Consider the following 27,931-nt stretch of genomic DNA (forward strand, 5'->3'; position numbering starts at 1 on the left):
TTAAGTAACTTGAAAATAATAGTAACTATTAACTTATAAAGAAGAATTCAAAATATTACCTATACGGCTATTTACCCCCAGACTTAGAAAGTACAATTAAAAGTCAACATTACGTCAAGTCGAAAAACTGAAAAGAAAATATCGAGGAGAAAATATCATCGAGTCACCAATTATTATCGACATCAATTATCATCCCAAACCCACAATCATGTAAACTATCTGCGTTGAAAGCATCTTTAGTTCCAGATAGCTTCTTGATATTGCTCGATCTTGGTACAGTCAAATTTGAATTTATATCCATTTCAAATCGAACTGCAACGTATGCTCGAATTACACCAATTTGGTAAGAAGTAGATTGCCCATAGGCATGATAATCTACCGGTCAGTTTTAAAATTAGTTTAAAGAGTTTTTACAATACATATTCGTTGAAATTTTTTGCAAAGAAGAAAGTTTTAACAATTATATTGTCTTGCAAGTAAAAGGCCGTCTTAGCCGAGTGGTTAGCACACTTGACTTGAAATTCTTTGTCCGTGAAGACAGGAGTTCGAGTCCTGGTGTCGCTGGTAATTTGGTTTATGACGGGGGTTAGTGGGGTGACTCAGTAAGCTCAACCAGAGTCGACCCAGCTCTAAATGAGTAACTGGAGAAATCTGGGAAAGATAAACAGGAAGGGTGTGCGAAAACACAGGATGGCTGGCCTCGCACTTCTTGGCAGATGGGCCGTGAAACGGAGATTAACACAGCCGTTAGGGACTTTGCAGTCCAATGCTCTTTACCTTTATTTTACCTTGTTAGTACGTGGGGTGAGCAAGAAGCTCCTAAAAGTAAATATGAACATATTCTTCATCATATTTTGTTTTTACCGTATTCCCTAACCCTTAAAAAATTATTTTCCTTTTTGTCAAATATTTCGGATGATGGAGACGAGGCAAGCAAAGAAATGTACGATGAGTGACATATCATTGGAACGAGATAGGCTACTAACATTTGGTTTGAAAGCGTTTCGACCCATAAGGTTTCCGGCTCAGCACTGGTACTTCTTAAAAGCCTACAAGCGTCCTTAACTAGTGAACAAAACAACTAGTGTTTCACTAGTAAACTATTGAACCATTCCTTTTTGGTTGTGCCTATCTTGTTTTTTTACCTAAGAAGCGACTTACCTTGCCATCAGGTGTCCAAATATTTGTTACTATATTTTACGTTCTAAAAATAGCTGACACAACGTTACTATATGTTGCCAATCAAAATGACAAAATACGAAGAAAGAAAAAATACAGTTTTCAACAGTTAAATAAGGACTTACATAAGGTAAAAGTTCTTGAGGCGAAAGGCTTGCCATAGTGTAAATATATTTCAAAATAACTTTGAGATTGACAGGGAAAGAAGAACAGATTGCCGCCCATAACTTTTCAATTTCTTGAGGATGTTCGTCTCCAAACTTTGCAGTAATATACAAAAGATTGGTAAGCACCATTTCTGTAGCCTCTACAGATCCCCAGCCTTCACGATCCCGACAGCCTTTAGGAACTTGCTCAGCCTGAAATGAGTCTGTCACAGAGCTTGCTGGTATGTGAAGGTCAACCAGCTCGATGTTAGAGAGCCAAGGCAATAGGTATTCAAGGAGTTGCTGACGAGCGCTGTATCTTGCGGTTTGAAGTCTGTACGATATTTCTGAAACAACAGAGAAGTACTTTAACATTCGACACTGCATATACATGCGTATAACTTTATAACGTACAACATTTTAACAGTAAAACGTTTTCTAAAAACATCTTACTCAAATCTTTATGAAATTAAATTTTTGTTTTCAAAATCAAACAATGTATAGAAACTAGTTCCGATATTAATTATAAACCAACCCTAATTCTTTTATCTTACATCTGGCTTTCCTTCATTCAGTATACATTTTTCTGGAGAAAGGGGAATAGTGACACTAGTAAAAGAGGAAATACAGGAAACAACATTGAAGAGAACCAAAAATAAACATCTCTGTGACTTTGAAGAAAACGATTTTTTAGAAGAAATCGAAAAATCTGTTTTTAGAAAGAAATTAGAATCAAAACGGTAAAAAGAAATGGCTTTTTTTAAGCACACTAGATATCTTTACTGATTTCTTTCATTGTGGTCAGCTATTTTAAAATTACCTAAGAAAAAAATATTTCACATTATCTAAATTTATGAAATCCTCGAAAAAAGCCTCGTATTATTTCTGCTCTCAATTAATTTTCATCATCCACTTTTAATGGATTCATTTCCAAAAGAATCAATATCAAAGTACGCAAGTACTTTTTTGGTTTTGAAAAAGGGGGTCAATCTCCTAAGTATACGTAATAAGACGTTCTATCCAAACTAGGAGCTAACAAATCATGCGTTAAATGGTGCTGAAATAATTTACCATATGCTAGTCTATCAAGACAACAAATCTACAGCAGGGTACATCTGCACAAAAGAAGAGTATAAGAGGGGAGTTCCGTCCCCTAATATTTAATCCTAAAAACCTTATCATTTGAATATTAAGATCTGACCCCATGGATCGAACCTCAAATAACTTTGTAGGTTTCAAATGACCTTATCTCTTCTCTGAAATAGAACTCTAATACCCACTTCCCGCTCAGGTCAGGACATATTTTTACCTACTGCTAGATCGTAGTTTCCTATTAATTTAAGTTTCCTTCAATATTTCCTTTAGTTTCCTTTAATACTGCTAGATCGTAGTTTCCTACAACCACCAAGTAAAATACTAGTGATTTTATTAAAGCCATATCAGAGAGCTTATATTATACACTCTATGATATTACCATTTAGGACTTCCCACCTTGATAAAGATACACACTATTCAACATAATGATTATTAAAAAAAAAATCGAAAAAATATCCTATCAGCAAACATTGGTGAAATTTTCACATTACATTTTTTTTTGCTTCTTTCGAATTTTTTAGTTTTGCACTGTCTAAGAAAACAAGATGCCAAAACTAGAGCCATCTATGTGGTCCTAGGATCACCTTGTGATGATATCGTGAAGAAATCCTGCAACAATTACAAGATTAATTATTTTCAGTAAAGTGGTTTCTAATGTTAAAAGAAAACTAATACGTTTATTTCTAAACTACATGTTGTACTTCTGAGTTCATCCAGAGTTATTTCCAAAACGCACTCAGAGCTAAATAACACCTAAATCAGCAAAAATTAAAATAGGATAAAACTACATAAATGACGTCAAACTCCTCCATCCTATCGACAAGTCTTATTCTTGTAGATCTGATTCTTGTTTTTCTATTCACATGAGGAAGTGGTATTTCCTCACAAGAGGCCAATTAAACAAAGTAATTTACACAATAATCACTGCTCTAATAATAATAATAATAATAATAATTTATTTATAACCCACAAAATACATTAAACTGTGGAGTAAACACACAAAAAAAGAAACAAAGGGAAAAAACATAACAACATAAATAACATAACAGCATAACAACATACAACATAAATAAATTACCTCAATTCAAAAAATGGCCAAAGAGGGTCAAAAACACCAATCATTTGCTGAGTTTTAAGAGATATATTATTAGATAAATGTTTCAGTCACGAGGGCGCATCAACGATGTCAAATTTAGAAGCGATTGTATGATTCGTACATACTATCCATGCTATACAAACTATTGTATAATACTATCCATGTGTTCAAAAGACTGAAGATTATCCATAGACTCGTAAAGAGTTAGCCACAAAACACACTTTGAGGTAAGTAATTCCAAAATTAGCACAAATTGAGGGATAAAAAAATATAAATTACATGAAAATCCTCTAACCCGTTGAGAAGGCGGATCATTCTTTAGCTCCTTGAGGATATTATTAAAACTTGTCTATATACTAATAATATTAAGATTCTTATTATTATTGGTACTTTGTTTTCCACCGTGTTATCAAACATCTTGCCCGTTTTTCAATATTTGCTTTTTCTATTGATTTTTTGTCAGGTCTTGTCAGTTATATTTCTTATTTTGATTCCTTGCCAGTGCGCTTAAGATTATGCACAGCATTCTTTAAGCATTTTTTGTTTTCTTTAGAAGGAAAGCGTGTTTAACCTCGTGTTTCTGATTGGATAAGAAACGCACCTCATATAATTTTTCTGCGTTTTCTTTAGAAGGAAAGCGTGTTTAACCTCTGTTTCTGATTGGATAAGAATGGTCTGTTTCTGACTGTCTCTGTTTCTGACACAGCTCGTATAATTTTTCTGCGTTTTCTTTAGAAGGAAAGCGTGTTTAACCTCTGTTTCTGATTGGATAAGAAACACACCTCGTATAATTTTTCTGCGCTTACAATTAAAATAAACAATCACTACCCCCCCCCCCCCCCTCTACAGTTCGAGCTAAGCATTTCCTCAACTAGCAAAAATCGACGGATCAAAAAACTTAGACAACTACGAAACACCAAATAAAATAAATTAATTTGTTAAAAGGCTGATGTTAACCCCTTGAGGATATTATTATAACTTACCTGAGAATAGTCGCATTGTCAGTTCAGGCCTAAGTTCAGCTAAGAGACTTGATAACACTTTCTGCGAACGAGAATACGAAGCAACTAGCAAAGTATCCAGGGCACAATAATTTTCATGCTGCGAATCTATAAAAAGAAGAGAAAAACGCGTCAGAAATCAACTAAACACTTACCGTGTTCTGGTTATAACTTAGAATTACTGTTTTTGACAAAATCCTTTGTTATAGCATTAAATAAAACAAAACTTCCTACAAAATAAGCTTTTCAAAGAAAAGTAAAGAGCTCCGTTAAACCAAAAATGAGCAGAAATAAAGTCAAATAATCTTCTAAGCCTAAACTACCACAATTAACCATCAATGAATAAATGAAACCCAAAACGGAAAGAAATTACAATAAATTACCGAGTCAAACTATAAACGAGCAAAAATTAACCTGAGTAAGAGTGACAAACCCCATGCCTTCTCAAAACCAAAAAATAACTTGCACTTTACTGAAAACAAAATAGTAAAAACAACCAATTCAGCTTCAAGAAAACAGCAGCTGTAAACACATACTATGTACTTTTTTTCTTATAATTACTATTTTATGGTAAAATCCCTTTTTTATAGTATGCTTGAAAACATGGATTTATTCGCAAATTAACTTAAAGCCCTTCCCCCAATTAAACTCTGAATGTATGTCTAAATCTGGTGAGTTTCCTAAGTTCTAGAAAACAACTCTTTATGCAACTAAGACTCGAAGATCTGCAACAACGCAACCAACAAAATAATCAGAATTGAATAATTTTCATGCTGAGTATCATAGGCAGCGGAATAGTGCTGCCTAAGTAAAGAGCGATATGGGCACAATGTATTATTTTAATTTTTTTTGGTCTTAGGCTAAGGCACTTTGTATCGAAGGACTTGCCATAGAAACTTCAAAAAGGACTAATTCGATTGGAGATTGAAACGGCTAGTGCCCTTTTTAATGGTTAATCAAAAACATTCAATCAAAACTTGGAATAGCCGTTTTGTTCAACGTAGTTGAAAGGCCTTGAAATTATGCATTTGTAGATGACCAGCCCCCCCCCCCCCCCAGCCCTCAAGGTAAGGGTTGTAAGTTATGCCCTGGGGGCATATAACATTTAAATAGAAAGAGTGATTGTATAAACTTCGGAAGGGACTCAATGGATTGCTAATCAGAGGTTTTTGTGTTTTCCCGAAATGCATCTGATAGGAGTTTTGAGACGGTCATTTATTGTCGTCAAAACTTCGAAAAATTGTCATTCAAATGGGAATTGAAAGGGCTGGTGCCCTTTTTAATAGTCAAAAGTGAATGGAGGGTAAAAAAAAAACACCCAGCTCCCACGTCCACCATTTCCCCGAACACACAGACTCAAAATTTTGAGATAGCCATTTTGTTTAGCCCTCAGGGTAAGGGTTGTAAGTTATGCCTTGGGGCATATAAGGTATATATATAAAGGGTGATTGTAAAAACTTTGGAATCGACTCATTGGATTGAATATCAGATGTTCTAGTGCCCTTTTTAAGATTCAGAGCCATCAGAGGGTGAATGTCCCCACCCACACCTCGTATTTTCCCGAAATGATTTTGATAGAAATTTGAGATGGCCATTTGTTATCGTAGAAACTTCGAAAAGAGCTCATTCAATTGGAAATTGAAAGGGCTAGTGCTCTTTTTCATAGTCAAAAGTGATTGAAAGGCAACTAACCCCCCTCCCACGCCCACCAATTCCTCAATAATATCCAATTAAAATTTTGAGATAGCCATTTTGTTTAACGTAGTTGTAAGTTCCGGAAATTGTATCTTTGAAGATGACAGCCCCCTACAGCCCTTAGGATAAGGGTTGTAAGTTATGCCCTGGCGGCATATAAGGTACATATAGAGAGGGTAATCGTCTAAACTTCGAAGGGGGTCCCCTTTCTAAGGTTCAAAGTGACCGGAGGGTGATTCAAAGTGATTCGATTGCAAACTGAAAGAGGCAGTGCCCATTTTATTAGCTAAATGTGATTAGAGGATGATTAGCCCCCCTCCAACGGCCACCATTTTCACAAAGACATACGATAAATATTTTGAGATAGCCATATTGTTAACGTAATTGCAAGTTGCGGAAATGATGTCTTTGAGGTTGGCGATCCCCCTACAGCCCTTAGGGCAAGAGTTATAAGTTTTGCTCTGGGTGCGTATAAGGTATATATAGACAGGGTGATCGTACAGATTTCAGAGAGGAATCATTGAATTCGTAATCAAAAGTTCTAGTGCAATTTTCAAGATTCAAAATGATCAGAGTGTGGATACCTTCTCCTCCTCCCCCACACCTCGTGTTTTCCCTAAATGCGTGTAATAGAAATTTTGAGATGGCCATTTGGTTTCGTAGGAACTTCTAAAACAGCTCATTCGATTGGAAAATGAAAGGGTCACTGCCTTTTTAATAGTTGGAAGTAATTGGAGGGCTACGAACCCCCCTCCTTCACCCACCATTTCCCCAAACACATCCAATCAAAATTTTGAGATAAGCATTTTGTTCAACGCAATTAAAAGTATCAGAAATTATGTCTTTGAGGATGACCCCCCCCCCTCACAGTCCTCAGGCATGTAAGGTATATATAAAAGGGTGATCGTAGGGAGCTCGTTGGATTGGCAATCAGAAGTTCTAGTGCCCTTTTTAAGATTCAGAGAGATCGCAGGGTGGATAACCACCAACCCCTAAACCTCGTATTTTCCCGGAATGCATCTGAATAGAGATTTTGAGATGCCATTTGATGTCGTAGAAACTTCGAAAAGGGCTCATTCGATTAAAATTGAAAGGACTAGTGCCCTATTTATTGGTCAAAAGTGATTGGAGGGCAATAATCCCCTCCACACCCGTCAAGTTCCAAGACAGATCTAATCAACATATTGAGATAGCCATTTTGTTCAGTGTAGTTGAAAGACCTCAAAATTAGAGCAGATCCATTCCGGTTAGTCAGTCACGTATCTACGACTTCTGCTTAATTTCCCACCAAATTTCATCCCGATCCCTCCACTCTAATCGTTTTCAAAGATTTTAGGTTCGCCCCTCCAACTCCCCCAATGTCACCGGATCTGGTTGGGATTTAAAATAATAACTCTGAGACACGATATCCTTCCAAACATCAAATTTCATTAACATCCCATCACCCGTTCGTAAGTTCAAAATACTTCATTTTTTTTATTTTTTCCGAATTAACCGGCCCCCACTCTCCCTCACATGATGAATCGGGAAAACGACTATTTCTAATTTAAGCTGGTCCGGTCCCTGAAACGCCTGCCGAATTTCATCGTCCTAGCTTACCTGGAAGTGCCTAAAGTAACAAAACCGGGATAGACCGACAGACAGACAGACCGAGAGACCAACAGAATTTGCGATCGCTATATGTCACTTGGTTAATACAAAATGCCATAAAAATATCAAAACCTTGACGAAGAAATGTTAGTACAAAAGAAATACAATATATAACTGAGTCAATCTCAAAACGAACAGAAATTTAAATGCGTAGGGTCCAAAACTCATATGCCTTCTCAAGGCCAGAATATAATTTGCGCTTTACTGAAAAAAAACAAATGAATGTGAATTGTCAGTTTAATACAGATATTCTGATATTTATTCCTTAAAATGTAAGTAATATTTGATTTATTAAAGTTATAAAAGCGAAAACATTGAAAAAATCAGTAAAGTGCAAATTTTATCTGGGTTTGGGAAGGCATAGGGGTTTTGAGCCCTACTTATTTTAATTTCTGCTCGTTTTGAGTTAGACTCGGTTATTTATTTTAATTTCTGTTCGTTTTGAGCTTCATTTATTTATCGATGCTGATTTAAACTACGGTGGTAGTTTTACGCTTGGTAGATTAATTGATTCTATTTTTGCCCAGTTTGACTTTCTTTGAAAAAATTATGTAAAAACCTATAAAGCGTTCTATACAATTGTCATTACCGATAATTAAAAATTTATTATTATTTGCATTCCGCAACACCAGACAATAAAATAATTTGATCAATTCTTCGTGGTACAAATGCATAAAATACTAAAAAACAGAGAATAAAATATTCACACCCAGTTTATTTATACGAAACAAAGGGTGCGCTCCAAAAAGAAACTATCATTAATTAATATTAATCATTTCATTATTTATGGGCTACATTACTTATGGGCTACATTTATGGGCTATTATTTGGGCTACAGAACACCAGATAATAAAGCAACTTGATCAATTCTTCTCGGTACAATTGCAAAAAAATACTAAAACGTTAACCACTCTTGCCTATTATAAGTATATATGGGGTAAAATTTGTAGTTATGAGCCATCTTAGGACTCAGATAATAACAAATAATTAACTATAATTAATGATAATAGGTTTCTGAACTGTACCCAAAATTCCAATTTATACCCTATTTCGACCATATACTGTTTGTAAATAGAATTAGGTCTATTACTGTAACTACTAATTTGCTGTGTTTAGATGCATAGCTATCATTATATAATTATGATAGTTATTAATAGAGGGGATTTTTTAATGCATAATCATTTTTTCAATTAAAAGCACTTTTCTGTTATTTTAATTTCAAAGTACTTTGATTATCAGTTAATTTTGAATAATTAAGATATAATTATGATTTGAAAGTACTTTTTGGGTTAAATAATTTTAGGTTCACTATTTACTGAAGTACGAATACCATAGTTCATTTTAACGAACTGCAAGCCAGGAGCGACCACTGTCGTAAGCAACGCAAACTGTGGTAACAATATATACAAAATATATTTATCGAATACAAGTGATGTTTCAGCATATTTGAAGCCAATCAACGCTTCTGAGCTTTCTGAAACATTGAAAAAAATAAAAATAGGAGCTTCAGGCTCTGATTTTGTAACAGTTAAAACTTTAAAGTATATTTACCCTGTTATTTCCGGTCATTTAGTGTATTTATTTAATGAATGTTTAAGGACTGGAGTGTTTCCAAGTTGTTTTAAAATTGCAAAAGTTATTCCTGTCTATACAGGTGGAGATAAAAATGTAATAGGAAACTATAGGCCCATTTCTTTATTACCAGTAGTATCTAGATTGTTTGAAAAATTGATAGTTAAAAGAATGGTTGAATTTTTGGAGAGGAAATCATTTTTTAATCCAAATCAATTTGGTTTTCGGAAGGGTTTATCTACTGAGCATGCTGTTTTATTTTTGACAACTTTTGTGAATGATACGTTGGATAATGGTATGAAAGTCGCTTCTGTTTTTCTTGATATTGAAAAAGCTTTTGACTGCGTTGACCATTTTATACTCATTGCCAAATTAGAAAATTACGGTTTTAGAGGACCATTTCTTGAATTACTGTCCTCATTTTTAAAAGAAAGAACTCAATATGTACAACTAGGAGATAATGTTTCTTCAGTCAGTAGTGTTAAATTTGGAGTACCTCAAGGATCTGTTCTTGGTCCCCTGTTATTTCTAATTTTTATAAATGATTTATGTAGAGCTTTTAATATGATTTCGTATGATCTTGACATTGGATGTGACGGTGAAAAAGTAATTGTTCCCAGCTTTGCGGATGACACTCATATAACTGTGGCTGCACGAACAGGAATTCAGCTGTTGAGTCGTATTAGTTCTTGTCTGGAGTTTGTACAAAATTGGATGAAGCTTAATAAGTTAAATTTGAATCATAGTAAATCTTGCTTTTTATTGTATGGTAGGAGCTCAAATTATTACCCTTGGATAGACAGACTTAGTATTACTACTACTACTAATAACTCACTGCAGCACCAAGCCGCCTGAGGCCAACACAGCTACGCACGCTCCTCCTCCAACCTAATCTATTTAAAGCCTCCCTCTTTACACCCTCCCAGGAAGTTCCCATTTCCTTTAAATCCTTATTTATGACATCCTCCCAACCCAGACAAGGACGACCTGCTTTCCGTGTAGCCCCAGACGGTTGGCCAAAAAGGACAATCTTCGGTAATCTGTCATCCTTCATCCGTAGAACGTGGCCTAGCCATCTCAACCTTTCTTTCATTATAGCCCCAGAAAGCGGGATTGAACCACACTTTTCGTACAACCTACTGTTTGAAATACGGTCAGTCAGCCGGGTACCCAGAACAATCCGTAGGCAATTTCTCTGGAAAACATCTAGTAAATGTTCATCTGCTTTTCGGAGTGTCCATGCTTCAGAGCCATATTTGACCACTGTCATCACTGTAGCTTCCAATATTCTAATCTTGGTTTGTAGGCTTATCTTTCTATTCTTCCAAACTTTTTTTAACTGTGAAAAAACACCCTGAGCTTTAGCTATTCTACTTTTAACATCTTCACTGCTCCCACCATCTTTACTAATAATACTACCAAGGTAACTGAAGCTCCCAACCTGATCAATCTTTTCGTTACCTAAGGTCACCTGTTCATCTTCACTTATTCCTAACCTTAGTGACTTAGTCTTCTTAACATTAATTTTCAAGCCTATTTTAGCACCCTGAACTCGTAAAACCTCTAAAAATTCATTCATTTTGCTCACACTTTCATCTAATATGCTTAAATCATCAGCATAATCTAAGTCCAGGAGCGTTCTTCCTCCCCATTTGATTCCATGGTCTCCAATTGCCTTTCCTGTGCTCCTTAAGACGAAGTCCATCAAAATGATCCATATAAAGGGGGATAGAACACAACCCTGCTTAACTCCTGATTTAATACAAAACCAGTTGCTAACCTCATTTCCTACCTTAACCGCAGCAGTATTATTCTCGTACATAGCGCAAATCACTTTAATGTATTTTTCTGGTATACCATATAACGATAAGACCTTTGTTAACGCTGTTCTATCAACAGAATCGAAAGCTTGCTCATAATCGATAAAACTAAGGACCAAAGGTGTTTGACAACGAAGGGACTTCTCAATTATTAACCTAAGAGTGAAAACATGGTCGACACATCCTCTACCTTTTCTAAAACCGCATTGTTCTTCCCTTAAAACTTTGTCTACAGCATGTCTCAGTCTAAAAAGTATCATATTACTCAGTAATTTGCTACCTACAGAGACCAGACTAATGCCTCGATAATTCCGACATTCAATCTTGTCACCTTTCTTATACAGTGGTTTAATTAAGGTTTTCCTAAAATCATTGGGTACTTCCCCTTTTTCAAAAATCATGTTCATAATCTTCAGTAGCTTATTCCTAACCTCAGAGCCACCATATTTAAGGAACTCATTAATCATACTATCCGCACCTGGGGCCTTATGATTTTTTAATCCTTCTAGTACTGTCGCTAATTCTTCCTCACTAAACAAATCTTCCTTCACATCCAAGGTATCACAAACTTTTTCATTTTCATCTATATCTTTTCCTGCAACTGTATCTCGGTTTAGCACATTCTCAAAATGTTCCACCCATCTTTCTTTAACTTTTTCCTTATCACTAATTGTGACCCCATTTCTATCTTTAACTGGGACTAGTCCGGATCGGCTACTCCCTTTCAATTTATTAACATGCCAGTATAATATTTTACTATTATGCCGTCTAGCCGCATCTTCCAGATCCTCAGCAATTTTATCCATCGCCTCCATTTCACATCTCCTTAGTTCATATTTTAATGCTTTCTCCACTTTCTTTACATTCCTTTTGTTTTCATACGACCTATCGCTCAGATAATTCTTATACAAACCCCTTCTACTCTCTATTAAACCTAAAGCTTTTTCACTAATATTCCTAGTTGCTGTCTTAGCACTCTTCCCTAGGACACCATCAGCAACTTCACAAATTGTTTTTCTGAAATTATTCCATCCATCTTCCACATTGTCAAATTTTAAACCCTCAAGTTTAGTACTCAACTGTTCCTGGAATTTTTTTCTCAAATTTTCATCCTGAAGTCTACCAACATCATAACTTCCCGGGAGGGAGTTACTCTTCCGAAATTTCAGCTTTAAATTAACCTTAGACACTACTAGATGGTGATCTTTACTTTTAACATCAATAACGGCACTCCTATACACCCTAGTATCTTGTATTGATCCTACTAGTCTTCTGTTTACAATAACATAATCAATAAGGTTTGCTGTCTTACCATCACGTGAATACCATGTCAACTTATGGGCCATTTTGTGACCAAACACCGTATTGGTTATAACTAGGTTGTTATACCTACAAAATTGCAAAAGCCTATAACCATTACTGTTTTCTTTTCCTACACCAAAATTACCTAGGCTAGGATACCATCTATCCCTATTTCTACCAACCTGGGCATTAAAATCTCCTAGCAAAAACACCATATTTCTACCTGGTACCCTGTCTATTTGCTCCTGTAACTGTAAGTAAAATTCATCTGAGTCACTAGTATCTCCATCAGTTGGTTCAATGGGGGCATATACTACTATAACTGATACCCTAAACTTTTTAGTCATAAAATGAGCAATTAGTATTCTATTATTAATACCTTCCCAGCCTAAACAAGACTTAGCAGCTTCCTTATTCATCATGAGCCCTACTCCCTGTCTATGTACCCCATCCTTCCTTCCTGAGTAAACAAATTCTATGTCACCTAATTTCATGCTTCCTACCCCTGGGATATGAGTTTCTGAAACTCCTAATAAATCCAGTTCAAACCGTCTGAATTCGTCAGTCAAAATGTCGATGCGATAGTCATTTTTTAACGTCGTAACATTCCAAGTTCCAATTTTCATGTTCTTTAAATCTTTGAAATTATTTTGGCCTCAAGAAAAGCAGTGATCCCGGATACCAGTGCAGGATGGGGACCAACATATCTTCTCAAGTCTACACCGAAGCGCTTAAGCCGGCTTAGAACCGGACAGCAAGAAGTCCCTGGGACCTCCAGTAAGTTGGAGGCTTTGTGCAATCCTGGGCCCATCTTGGTCACAACATGGTTTTCAGCACTTGGCGATGCTCTTCTATCAACAAGAGTCGAAATCCTGCACAGACAGTCCCAAGCCTATTACCTCCGACTCATTATATATTCATGCCTACAAATATTATGCTACTACGGGGAGGCAGCCCATAGTAGATAAATTAGCTAGGAAGAGGTTTTTCAGCCCGAAAACGCCCATCAAAACAAACCAAGCCCAGAAAATTATCCAATAATCAGAATCCCGTACGAGTGCTGTGTTGTTTACTAGGCTATAATTTCCTCGAGGGGCGCCACTCCTCAAGTGGGAAAAATTGACCGCAAGTTTCCCAGTCTTGCAGGTACCCCGAAAGGGTCGAGGCAGCCCTTTACAGAGGCCGTTGTCCATAAATCTGGATCTTACGCCCTGCCGCAGTTGTCCTCCTATAGAGGATCCTCCCACGATGGTGTTCTGCTTCACCATGCAATTTAACCCATTACTGGGAGAAAGTTTGTAACTCATCTGACGCGTGAACACGGCAGTTGGCCCTGCTGAGTGTACATTTGAGGGGCCTTCTTCCTCCTCCACCTGTAATTATGACCCCCAGGGGAGGGTTTCCCAGTTTCTATTATGGGCCCCACTGGGACAAGGTCCTACTTGGCCTAAGCCTCCTATGGAGCTACTCTACCTATCTATAGGGCTTACATATATACATATATATATATATATATATATATATATATATATATATATATATACATACATACATATACATACATATACATACACACATACATATACACATACACACATATACACATACATACACATATACTCACTAACGTGCAAATATATACCCTGAATTGGTATAGGCTAGGTCTGTATATGGTGAATATTAATTTCCTTTCTGATGCAAATGCACAATAACTTTGGATTCAGGATGCAATTCTGACTATAGAGATAAGTATTTTTCTTACTTGAAGTAAATGTGCAGAATTAGAAATTCTGCTGGTACTACAAAAGTAGACCTAAGTAGCCAATTTAGCCAGTCTGAAACATCTCACAAGCCAACACCTTATAAAAAACACCTTTGATAATTTAAATGAATAAGAAAACTTATTAGAAATTCTGCTGATACTGCAAAAGTAGACCTAAGTAGCCAATTTAGCCTGTTTGAAACATCTCACAAGCCAACACCCTATAGAAAACACCTTTGAGAATTTAAATGAAGAAGAAAACTTATTAGAGACTCTGCTAATACTGCAAAAGTAGACCTAAGTATCCAATTTAGCCTGTTTGAAACATCTCACAAGCCAACATCCTATAGAAAACACCTTTGACAATTTAAATGAATAAGAAAACTAGTTAAAAACTCTGCTAATACTGCAAAAGTAGACCTAAGTAGCCAATTTAGCCTGTTTGAAGCATCTCACAAGCCGACACCCTATAGAAAAACACCTTTGACAATTTAAATGAATAAGAAAACTAGTTAAAAACTCTGCTAATACTGCAAAAGTAGACCTAAGTATCCAATTTAGCCTGTTTAAAACATCTCACAAGCCAACACCCTATAGAAAACACCTTTGGCAATTTAAATGAATAAGAAAACTAGTTAAAAACTCTGCTAATACTGCAAAAGTAGACCTAAGTATCCAATTTAGCCTGTTTGAAACATCTCACAAGCCAACACCCTATAGAAAACACCTTTGACAATTTAAATGAATAAGAAAACTAGTTAAAAACTCTGCTAATACTGCAAAAGTAGACCTAAGTATGATAGTATTACATAAATAGTTTTTGGTCTTTTTTCTTTCACATGTTCCTTTCAAACATTCTTCTTTCTCCACAAATTCCTTGTGGTAGTGATTCCCAAACCCCCCCCCCCTGAGAATGAGTCCCGTTGAAGGTGTACAGAAAAGGGGACACAAGGCAAGTGGAATCAATAAAATATTCACTACAAAGTATCGAGACATGACTCAAGTGGCAATTTTTAACGAAAATACCAAGAAAAAGGTGTTTTTCAGAAGCTAAAGGGTTCTCCAAAATCAAGGGGCACTGACCCTTCCAATTGACGACACCAGATATAACATATTCTTTTTTTGTCCACTTCCCCTATCATTGATAAGGATTTCAATGCAAGATACTTCAGCTGGCGATAGGTCAATCTAATCACGGTGATGACAGGGGGTTACATGTAACAAAAAACTGTAGAACTTGACTCTTATTTCAAAGATAAACATAAAATTATTGTTCAGGATTAAAATTTTCCTAATTTACTGCATGAAAAAATCCACATTTGAAGTAAATTAGGAGTCTAAGCCTTACGCAAAAGGTCTACAAAATCAATAGAGCAAAACCATAAAATCATCAATGGGGAATCAATGAAAGAAGTTTAAAATTATAAAAATTATTTAATGCCTCTAAAACTCAGTTTCATTTTTTGTGCGATGGATGTTTCTGCGGGAGGGAAGATTCTTCTCGAGGAGAATGTTTAGTGGCCAGGCAAGTTTTACGGTGAATTTTCCAGGAGAAGTATAACTTGGGGGGGGGGGGGGGGTTACGGAAAGGTATTTACTGGAATGGTTTGGAAAATGGTCAGGAATTTAATATAAAAAAAAAAGTTTTCAACCGAGAGTAAGGGGCAACGCTAAAACCCAAAACAAACAGAAATTATTCCGCATATGAGGGAGGCTGCCCCTTCCTCAAACCTAGTTCTTTACGCTCAAGTTTGACTATTTATTGCAGTTCTTTAAGAAAAACTGTTCACCCGTCAATTTGGAGAGAAAAACTGTCAAGTTGAATGAAAAGTATTATTAAACAACTTTAAGACTGTAGCTTAAAGAGCAAAAGTCAAGGAACCAAAGTCATATACGGAAAACCTTCTTTTCGCTCCAAGAAATAACGCTACCCCCCACTCCCAGTTGAAAAACTTTGTTTTACTTTTATTTAATGGCAAACAAGCTCGGTTCGGCTGAAAAATTCTACAAGAAAGCAGAAAACTGGAATCAGTTAGTAATGAGTAGTTGTCATAAGCAGAAGGACAGGAATAATTTTTGTGAAAAATTCTACAAGAAAGCAGAAAACTGGAATCAGTTAGTAATGAGTAGTTGTCATAAGCAGAAGGACAGGAATAATTTTTGTGAAAAATTCTACAAGAAAGCAGAAAACTGGAATCAGTTAGTAATGAGTAGTTGTCATAAGCAGAAGGACAGGAATAATTTTTGTACTAAATGCTTCAATTTCCAACTGTTTCCATAATTCTAGGGTCTTGAGGAACAAAAAAGATAGGGAAAAGGGTCGTTCAAGTATCTCAAATTGACAAAACCTTGAATAACACCTTTTGAATTGCCGCAGTCCAACTGTAGTTTAAACACCCTACACATGAGGTCAGGGCTTCCTATGCATTTTCCTTGGCGACGCTCAAAGAATCTTATATTAATCTCACACCTCCTTTAAAACTTCCTAAGAATCTGAAAATGATTTTCAATATGCATACAATGTTGGACTATGGAACAAAATCACCCAAAGCGTCATTCCTCGCGCTCAGGATACTATTTCCCACGCCCACTCGAGTGGCCGCTAACTCTTCTTAAACTCCTGCATTATGATATGAATAACCTTGAATAACACCTTTTGAATTGCCGCAGTCCAACTGTAGTTTAAACACCCTACACATGAGGTCAGAGCTTCCTATGCATTTTCCTTGGCGACGCTCAAAGAATCTTATATTAATCTCACACCTCCTTTAAAACTTCCTAAGAATCTGAAAATGATTTTCAATATGCATACAATGTTGGACTATGGAACAAAATTGTACAAAATAGTACAAAATATCTAGGAGTTTTAATTGATGAATGTCTCAGCTTTAGAGAACATATAGATTATATTAGTCTTAAACTCGCTAGGAATGTTGGCATTTTAAGAAAGTTGCAGTATATTTTCCCAAGAGATATTTTAAGAACAATATATTATTCCTTAATTCATCCTTATCTGCTATATTGTTGCAATGTTTGGGGTAGTACATTTCCTTCTCATCTCCATCGTGTTCGAGTTTGGCAGAATAAAGCGCTTCGAGTGTTATGTGGTGTAGGTTATAAAGACTCGGTACAAAAGAGGTATATAGAATGCAAAATCTTGCCTTTAGCAGGACTTCTTATTTTTTATCGAAGCCTGTTTATATATAAATATTTTCAAAATTGTTTACCAACATGTTTTAAAAGTATGTTTGAATTAGGAAGTGATATTCATACACATTCTACGAGACAGTCCGATATAATTCGTCGTCCGCTTGCTATTACCCGTAGATCTCAATTTTCTATTCGGCATCTAGGACCCCATGCATGGAATTGTTTACCTACGACTTTGAGAAACATGGATAGTTTTTTTGAATTTCGGCGGGAATTAAAGCTATTTTGCCTTAATATTTATGGTTTTGATAGTTGAGTGGACCTCAAGTGGAGCCAATATGTTGGTTTTGATTTTGGCGATACTGGTAAAGTGGTTTTAGTTTCTTTTTGTTTTGTCTCTTTTGAAGTGTAAATCCGTTTCGATTGAAATGCAGTGTAATTGATTTTTTCTTCTTCTTTCTTTCTTTTTTCTTTTCCTTTTCTTTTCTTTTTATTTTTTCTTCTTTTTCGTATTGTTTTATTTGTATGTGTATTGGGGTTGTAAGCCCAAACAAGCTTTGCTTCGGGCCATTTGCTTGTTTTGTTTTGTTATTTATATTAATAAACCCATCTTTCTCTCAAAAAAAAAAAAAAATCACTATTTTATGAAGACTCCTAATATTTAAATTTATTGGGTTTAACAATACTCGTCAAAAGTTACTACCTAAATTTACATTATTTCAGAAAGGGACAATCCCAAACAGTGATCCAATCTTAATGAAAGATGCAATTAAATCTGGAATGCCCAAAAACCACCTAGAAGAGTTATCAGCCCCTAACTACGAGAATATTATTTCATATTTTTAGTTTCATGAACGCGTGTCTCTGCTTTTTTTTCACCTGGGGTGATCGTTTGCTGAATTCGGGTTTATACTCCTTATATAAGTTCAGCTGAACTTGTACAAGGGACAAATTCCAATTTTTTTTTTTTTTTTTTTTTTTTTTTTTTTTTTTTTTTTTTTTTTTTTTTTTTTTTTTTTACGCAACAACCCTTTGGTAAAGAACACAATCGCTCTTCTCAGGGTCAAAACTACTGCTTTATATTCTCCCGACAAAATGTATTGAAGCTGTTCTGACTTCATTACGGTTCATGATGGCCGTGAAAAAGAAAGAAGAAGGTAGAAAAAAAATATTGTTTATTTATTTGGCAAATTTCAAAACACGTTTATCTGTGTGTCCTGCATAAACGCCCATAAGTGAAATTATCATTTGAGTACTTTTTCACAGAACAGATGGAAGTATATTTTCACAAAGAGGGAATTTCTAATAGTTACCTTTGCCATCAGCTAGTTACATCAAAAATTGACGATCGAAAAGCCTACTATTAAATTTGCATAAACGTCAGTAACTACTTGTTCAACATAAATGTGTAAAACTAAAATTGCTATTCTGGTAATTTCAGTTACAAAGCGGATTAAAGCATATTCAAAAAGAGAGAATGTGTAATAGTTACCTATGCCGTCGGTACTTACTGGAAATATACCAAAAAATTGACGATAAAGTATTGGGAGTGGCATACTATTAATTGTGAATAAATGTCAATAGCTGTGTGTCCCACTTAATGAGCATAAGTGAAATTACTATTTTGGTGATTTTCTATAGAATGAGTCAATACCTATTTTTATAATGAGAAAATGTGTAAGTTACCTTCGTCGTCAGCAATTACTGGAGATGCACCAAAAAATTGACGATCGAGTATTGGGAGTAGCTGGAGAGCAATATCCTGAACTTCGTTACGAGGATTCCCGGTCATTAAAAGAGTGACGTTTAGGACCGCTATATGATTACCAGCGTCATAGTCAGGTCTATCGTAAAAGAAAAGAATTAGTCATGATAGAAAAGTAAAAAATAGCTCAAAGTTATATTGAATTTCTGAAACGTATCCAGATTAAGGTTTATGTTCCCAATGAAATGGGAATATATTTTTTGCTCCCCTAGGATTTTAATATATCAACAATAGACAACATTATGGGGATGGGAATGATCCTGTGAGCGCTGCGAAATAGCTGAGCCTCGTCATCTCAATTTAGCTTGCTTTGTGCTGTTTTTTTTTAGTTTCCTGCAGTGATAGTGCAAGTAACCAAAGACTTAGTGTTCCTGACTTTTCGTAATGCCATTGTCATGCAAATTAAATACGAACTTTATTCGTATCACTCTATACGAACTTTATTCACCTCGCTTGGCAGTAGCGTCATCTACTTGGACTTTTAAAAGTGCCACCAGATGGCGACCGCGAGCTGATGTTACAGGTTTCTCCTTCTCTTGACTCGTACCACTAGGGATGATTTAAAGGAAACAACACAATTGTTTACTTAGCGAGAATGTAATAAGTCATAGTCTCGTTTTAAGTACTAGCGGAAATTAGTTGGCATATAAAATAGAACTATTCTATTATGACTTTCCTTCTATAGCTGAAATCCAGCTCCATCAATCTACCGAAATAAATTTTTGAAATTTAATGTACATGGTTTTCTAGATTTTAAATACTTCAGGTATTAGTTGAAAGTTGTTGTAAATGGGACAATTTTCCAATTTTTCAAGAAGATTTAGATCCTAATTTGGAAAAAAAGAAGAAAAAAAAGTTAAATACTTCACTCAGAACAAATAAAAAGGCCTAAAAATCACCAAAAGACCGAAAAGTTATAAATAAACCCCATGTACAGGGACGTATATAGGAGTTTTTTTCGGGGGTGTGGGGGGGGGAGATTGTACAAAAAAATCTTAGGGGGGAGGGTTAAAAAATAATGATTGTTAAGGTTTCTGCAGTCAAAAATTTGTGTATTTTTGTTACGTTTGTACGGGTTGAACAGATATTTCGGGGAGGTGTAGGGATTCAAACCAGGTAACCCCCCCCCTTCTAGATAAGGTCATGTCCGTATATCATAGTTCGGAATGGTAACGTCCCAGATTCCTTTAAGGCCCCAGCAACGAACCCATTCTGATCCTGAGTCTGAGCGAAACAAGGTTCTAGTCGCAAAGGCTAAAGACCCAACCACCACCCAATCGGAGCACGAGTAGATTGATAGTGCCGAAATCCCAAGCCATCGTTGGTGAACTGAGGTCTGCGATAACAAGCACAGAAAGTGAAATTTTCGCTAGCCAAGGGGAAATAACGGAGCTTTTTGGCTAGTTTATTAAACAAATGAACTTGGTTTACAACTATTCTTATAAACCCATTACAGCGTTAATCTATCATATACAAACACACTTTTTTCGATCCCAAGCGGTTCACTGCCTCAGCTTTGGCCACCTGCCAGGATAATAAGATTTAAATTCATTTTTGTAGCTTTTTCCTAGTCACATTTGGGTGGTCCAGCCTTCCTCTTACCATCTTGCAGGCAACTTAATAGAACTATTTCACTCATAAGGTATATATACAACATATTTGAATCTCCTAAGCAACGTTTTCATGACATAAAATTATCAATAAAATACGTTTGTTTCCATTTCTTTTTTGCTTAGTAGATGGCAATTATAAGATGTTCAACAACCGTTTATCCTCTTTATTTTGCAGTGAAATTGCAAACGTAATAAAGCTGAGCACATCAGTGAGAAAAAAAATAACAATAATACCTTGAGCTGAATATAGTTGCAAGGCCGAGGAAACATCCATCACTGATAGATGGTACACCAGTATAGCATCGATTTATGACCCATTCTAAAAGGGCGGAAGAGTCTTGATTACATTCCAGAAGCAAAACAACCGTATCTCTTCCTAATTTGCTCACCTACAGAATAAAATATATAAGGGATTACGATAGAGCATGGAAAAAATCATAAACCCGTGTTCATCCGAGAAATGTTTAACTTAAAAGGGCCTAAGTAAAGGCGTTGACAAACAATGGTACTTAGGCTATAATGGCAGGATCGAGGCCAGGGGAGTCCTTTGAAGGGGAGGGCAGTCCCCCCTCAATAATTTGAAGAAAAATATTATACAGTCCATACCCCTAGACTATCCGGATATGAGTCCCTCTTGCCTCCCCGCCACCCAATAAAAATCTTGGATATTCACCCATGTCCACCGCCAGGTCTGAGTAAAAGATTCAAAGCACCGAAGCCCCCTGAGTAAAAGATTAAAAGCACCGAAGCCCCCTGAGTAAAAGATTCAAAGCACCGGGCCTAAGTAAAGGCGTTGACAAACAACGGTACTTAGGCTATAATGGCAGGATCGAGGCCAGGGGAGTCCTTTGAAGGGGAGGGCAGTCCCCCCTCAATAATTTAAAGAAAAATATTATACAGTCCATGCCCCTTGACTATCCGGATATGAGTCCCTCTTGCCTCCCCCGCCACCCAATAAAAATCTTTGAGATTCACCCATGTCCACCGCCAAGTCTGAGTAAAAGATTCAAAGCACCGAAGCCCATATAGGCCAGAGTTGTCACTCTGACCAGCCCTAATTGGTAAAAGTGATAGTAATTGAGGGGGCGCAATAACCCCACCCAACTAGATTTTACAATATACTTTTTGTAGACATTTTTTCTTTTAATATTTTCATTTGAAAACAAAATTTTCTAAAGCAGCAGTACTGCTGTCAAACAACTTAACTTGATTTTAGGCACAAAACTGTACAAGCTTCATAAAGCTTTCCAAATTTTCTAAAGAAAAGAGTTTATCAGTAGGAGAAAGATTCTGCAGAGTAAATATTTATGTTTCGTAAATATATTTTAAAGTCTGCTGGACTGGGCAGTTTGCAAAAAAAAATATAGAAGAAATATTAATCATAACAAAAATATGCTGATTAAAGCTCTGGTAAAAATTAACAGGGTATCTAAAATGTGTCAAAAGTTTGAGGGTTCAAAAGTAACGAGATAACAAGAAAAAATGTTAAACAAGAAAAATGTAATCTTTTACCAATTGTTAACAAAACAATAAATGTCAGATTTTTAATCAGTTTTTAAGATTGTGTCGTGAAACCAGCTAAGAAACCCTTCTTTACCTATATTGACGAATAAGAAAAATCAATTGAACATGAAAACATGTGCTGCCGCGTCTGGGGCAACCGAAGAAGGCCATATGTTAAGAGCTACAGCATCAAGGTCAACCCACGATGTGACGACCGTAAATTGCACGCTTATGACAACTCCAACACCAAAGGACATTATATTGCTAAAAACAACCCTATCAATTAGTTATCCTCAATACCAGAACCCCTACCAAACAATGGAAAATAGACCTACTACTGAGAAAGATAAACCAGTACACCTGGGATGTTTATCTGAAACCCACCACCGAATCACTGGTGAAGAGAAATATGGCGACGCCACCCTTATCCTCTCTGGACGTAATGACGGAAAATATAGACAAGGAATCGGCTTTCTACTGTCCAGGAAAGCTAGAAAATCTGGGATTACTGCAACTCTAATCTCCGAACGGCTTATTATGTGACCGAAAGGCTCAACTTACAACATTATAACAGTAATCCAAATTTATGCTCCGGACTCCAGCAGAGATGACAATGAGGCTGAAAATTTCTATCTCCAAACTCAAATTCAAGTCGATTCCGCCCGAAATCTTTGTCTCTGGTCACTTTGATGGCATTGTTGGCAAGGACCAGGTAGACTATGAACATGTAATGGGTAAATTTCACTCTCTCCACACTAAGTATGCACACGGCTAACCAAAAGCCTAGGATCACAGAAGAGGCCATTCATTTCTCCGACGAAAAGTGCAACGTAACCAACCAGCAAAGGAGAGAAAGCAGAGACCGATACAAGCAATTTAAGCGGGCTAGAAAGAAAGCAATACAACATGCTCACCGTGTCGCTGTTAATAAAAATTGAGAGTAGCGCGAGGCGGGTTTCAAGAAAGGTGTCTCATATTATATGTACAGAAGGGAATGGCCCCAAAGAAGGACCTCAGGACTTACTCCCTCCTTGACGAACATGGCAACGAGATAGAATTCACGTGTAGAATCTGATATAGATTGAAAGAGCACATTGAGAATATATTGAATTCAACCATCCTCTCTGACCAATTGTGCTATCTAGTTTCCTTTTAATCGCTACAGACTCAAGACCCCCCCCCCTCCTGGAGATAGAAGCAGCCATCAGAGATCTGAAAACCAACACAACTACTGGCCCTAATGTAATACAGCCGGAACTTCTGAAAGGCAACTGCCCCCAAAGCCAAATGACCCCCCGTGACTTTTATCACAGAATCACCACGCTGTCTGAGAAGTAGGTCACTTCACCACACCACGGTATGAAGTCACGATAGTCCCTCTCCATAAGAAAGACTCAATATCAGCTTGCAACAATTACCGACCAATCAATCTGACCAGATAAAAGGATTTTCAGAGCCTTCTTGCCAACAACAATCACTATCTAATATAGCAAACACTGGTTATTTTTATTTCTTTTTAATCAGCAGTATTTTAACGTTATTCATTCTTCTCTCAATTTTTCGCGATAGCAAAAGTCACACAAATTACTAGAAACCCCACTGACTCTTACCCTTTGATCTCGTGATATTAATAATAAATCAAGCCAAGAGTAAAGTGGAGCATCTTCGGATAAAATTTGCATATCAAAACTCGGTCCACAAGTAACGACAGCTGACATCGCCTTCAAAGCTGAAACTTCCAATTCATCTAAATATCGTGGCATATCTAACAGAGCAATTGAGACTTTTGGAACTAGACCACGACTGAAATTTGGACTCCACTGTGAGAAAAGATTAAAAAGCTGCTTCAGTAGATCCTTCTTCAACAAATTCCCCCGAGTATCAACTAAAATAGAAAATAAATAAGAAACATTAATATAATGATAATAATCAGAAGAATACAGAAAAGATTAAGAGAAAGACAATATTAAGAAGCTATTTCAATAGATCCTTTTTCGACAGATTCCCGTGCGCATCAACTAAAATAGGAAATATATGAAAAGCATTAAAGTAATAATTGCAATAAGAAGGAAGACGATAAAAGTCCAAAAAGAGAAAAGACTAAAAAGCTACTTCAATAGATAATTCTTCAACAGATTCTCTTGATTATCAACTAAAATAGAAAATAAACGAAAATAAGCAACGTTGAAACAATGACAATAATGTGAAGAAAATCAGAGAGAAAAGATTAAGAAGGTGCTTCAATAGATCCTCCTTCAATACTTTCCCTATCAGTTAAATTAGAAAATAAATGAAAATAAAAAGCATTAAAGTAATGATTACAATAAGGAGAAAGACGAGAAGAAGTCTAAAAAGCGAAAACACTAAGAAACTAATGCAGTAGATCCTTCTACAACAGGTTCCACCGAGTATCAACTAAAACAGAAAATAGATGAAATTTCTGCTATTAGAAGAATTTAAGAAGCTTACAATAAGAAGGATTACAGTAAGAAGGAAGATGATAAGACGTCTAAAATGGGAAAACAATAAAAAATGATTCAACAGATCATTCCTCAACATATTATCCCAGATTATCAACTAAAATAGGAAACAAAAAAAAATTTACAACAAGAAAAAACTTAAGGAGATTACAATAAGATGGATTACAATAAGGAGGATTGAAAAAAAGGAAGATAAACAAATAAGAAGTGAAAATAAAAAAATTATGATAATAACGAGAAGAAAATCAGAGAGGAATTAATGTCGTTTTTACGTTCACTTGAAAAGGAAAATAGTTGCAATCGCAGGATACCCGTAGATGCAGTTGTTGGGTATTCAAAATCGTTTCTGTTGACCTTTTTTTCCAAGTTAAAAATAAACATAGCTGACTCTCCTTACTTTTTTTTTTTTTTTTTTAGTTGTGTGAATCATTATTCTATGGCTTATGATTGTGTTCTATTACAGATTTTGATTTCGCTCTAGTTTTGAATCTATTTCGTTGCAATTCCAATTTGACTTTTAAGTCAACAGTTTAATTCTGATACCTTCCCACTGTTTTTTCCATGACCGGTTAGAAGCTGAGACCGCTAATGACTTACCGCAAGAGTCTACCTAAAAGCTATTCATGAGCTGATACAATAGAATTTCCATGGACTTTCAATATTTTTAAATTAGAACAGATGACAGAAATCACGTGTGCCACCTCAACGTGGCACATCTATGTGCCACGTTGCACATAGCTTGAATTTCTCTTTATTAGAAAGTCTTAATTACGCATGTGATCACTCGGTAACACCCATTGGATTTCAAACTAAAGTAGTCTTAGATGTTAACAGCGAGTTTTAAGTCAACAGTTTAATTCTGATACCTTCCCACTGTTTTTTCCATGACCGGTTAGAAGCTGAGACCGCTTATGACTTACCGCAAGAGTCTACCTAAAAGCTACTCATGAGGCAAAAGCAACGAAGATCAATTCAGAGACATTTTAACAAACAGTGACAGGATCTAGGTAAATTGTCAGTCATTTCGTTAAGACAATATAACAAAAATTTACCACATATTTCAATCTATTTAATTTTTTCCACTTTCCCAGTTTGTCTGTTTGTCTTTATTTTTCACCTCTCTCCTTCTGCAACCTTTTTTTTCGTTAGATCAGATGTCACGTGGCTAAAGGTCAACGGCATGGGTATGTAAGCAGTGGGTACATAAGCAATGGATCAATTAGTACTTAAAATTGTTTCAATATTTGTCAATCGTTTTGCTATAGCTCACTTATTTTTTTCACATTTTGATGATTTACTCCCGTTCCCCTGAAAAACCTGAAAGGCTGAAAAAATTTTGCACATGCCCCTGCAACAACCGATTCAATTTATTATTAAATTTACCACTAAACAAGAATTAGTCATTGGATGTGCCAAACATGACTTAAAAAAACGGTTAAGAGTTACAATCATGAAGCCGAAAGCAATGCGTTCTATTTCCAGCCTTTCTAAAGTTGTGCTATTGACTGGGTTAATTTAAGTTGTTGAAAAAACGACTTTTCGTGGCCCTTGGGCCTTGTTCTTTCCTCGCCATGGAGCTTTACAGGGGAAAGGATATTGAATGTGTTTTGTTCTTGTTTGCTTTTTAGATTTGAGCTCATATTACTGATTTATGGTATGTTGTGTTTATGTTTTAGAAATAAATCTGTAGAAAAAAAATTATATTATTTTATAGTTACTCCATTATTTCCTTTGTTATTTTGTTATCCTTGTATAAATTTTTTAGATCCCCTCTCCTAAAAAGGCCCTTCATATATATCCGCCCTGTTGACAAATAAAGTGAAATAATTTCGAAAACTAATGTCATTCTTGTATATATATATATATATATATATATATATATATATATCATGAAAAGAGAAATCACCAATGCTACAGCACAAAAAAAAAAAAAAAAAAAAAAAAAAAAAAAAAAAAAAAAAAAAAAAAAAAAAAAAAAAAAAAAAAAAAAAAAAAAAAAAGAGACAGAAGGAGAAAAGGAAGACTGTTTTCCTAAATTAGTGATTAATATAGACCAGCACTTGAATGAGGCCTTAACCCTACTCATCCATACAATCACATAGGTCAAACAGCATAGCCACACACAATCAACCATAAAGAATAATCCATGGACAGGCAGTCATGTCGTCAATAAGTATAAGTCGTCATTTACCGAACAATAGAAAAAATAATATAGACGAATAATTCAGAGGCAACACCCAACATAAGGGCTCATCAGAACTTATTATAAGTGTTACCATTTTCCTAATTAGACCTATTTTCTTTTAAATTATCACTGCCCTCTAAAGATAACCATTACACCCCAAATCCACCTGTACCCATTACTAAAAACTTCTCATTCACCTTTTAAGTGTCAAAAGAGATAGAGAAAACATTTTTTGTCTGGGATTCATCCAATGTGTATTTGTGTTGTGAGAGCAACACTTTGGTTTTGTCTCGTTTTTTTTTTTTTTTTTTTTTTTTTTTTTCTATGCCGCCGATGTCGGCTTATTCCTGGAAACTGGTAAGGGTCTAGCCTGTGCGGTTTTTACGGAAAGTATGGACCTCAGGCCAGATTGATGAATATGGCATTACATTTTGGAAAGCTCTGCTGAACTCTTGCCTTGGGCCACAAAGGGTGTTTTTGCTTGTCCACGAGCCAGAACCTATGGTGTGCGAAGTGAAGTGGAGTTATTTAGCCTATGTCAGAGAGGAGCATCTGAAGTTGTGCAGCCAAGCTTTCGTTTCATAAAACCATGTTTCTGCTTTCGAGTGGAAAGCTCCTTTCTAGCAGGCAAGCAGGCATGCACCACTTTCAAACTGAAGATGGACTAAAATCAATAATTGTTAAATATATGCGGCAGTTACCCGGCCCCAGAGCCAATATATCTTCTTTGAGTGACAATATATATATATATAAATATATGACTCAATAAGTGACTCGTAGGGATCGATAGCGCAATCACCAGTAGTAACCAAATATATCAATAATATATCAACACAATAATCAAGGTTCATTACGATATTCATGCCAAAGCAAAAGACTGATTATCATATTTAACTATTAAGCATATACTGTTCGTT

At 35.9% G+C, this 27,931-nt stretch overlaps 1 protein-coding gene across 1 annotated transcript in view; it reads right to left on the reverse strand.

Moving 5' to 3' along the window:
• LOC136036795 (protein furry-like) overlaps nt 1–27,931 on the reverse strand; it is a gene marked incomplete in the record, with an annotated part of 187,120 nt that overhangs the window by 84,068 nt on the left and 75,121 nt on the right. The window contains 5 exon segments of the mRNA XM_065719126.1: nt 1,305–1,672; nt 4,500–4,625; nt 19,155–19,312; nt 21,081–21,235; nt 23,960–24,234. Coding sequence (XP_065575198.1) covers nt 1,305–1,672; nt 4,500–4,625; nt 19,155–19,312; nt 21,081–21,235; nt 23,960–24,234 — 1,082 coding nt within the window.

Source organism: Artemia franciscana, chromosome 16, assembly GCF_032884065.1.
Source record: "Artemia franciscana chromosome 16, ASM3288406v1, whole genome shotgun sequence".
In the NCBI taxonomy this organism is placed as follows: Eukaryota; Metazoa; Arthropoda; class Branchiopoda; order Anostraca; family Artemiidae; genus Artemia; species Artemia franciscana.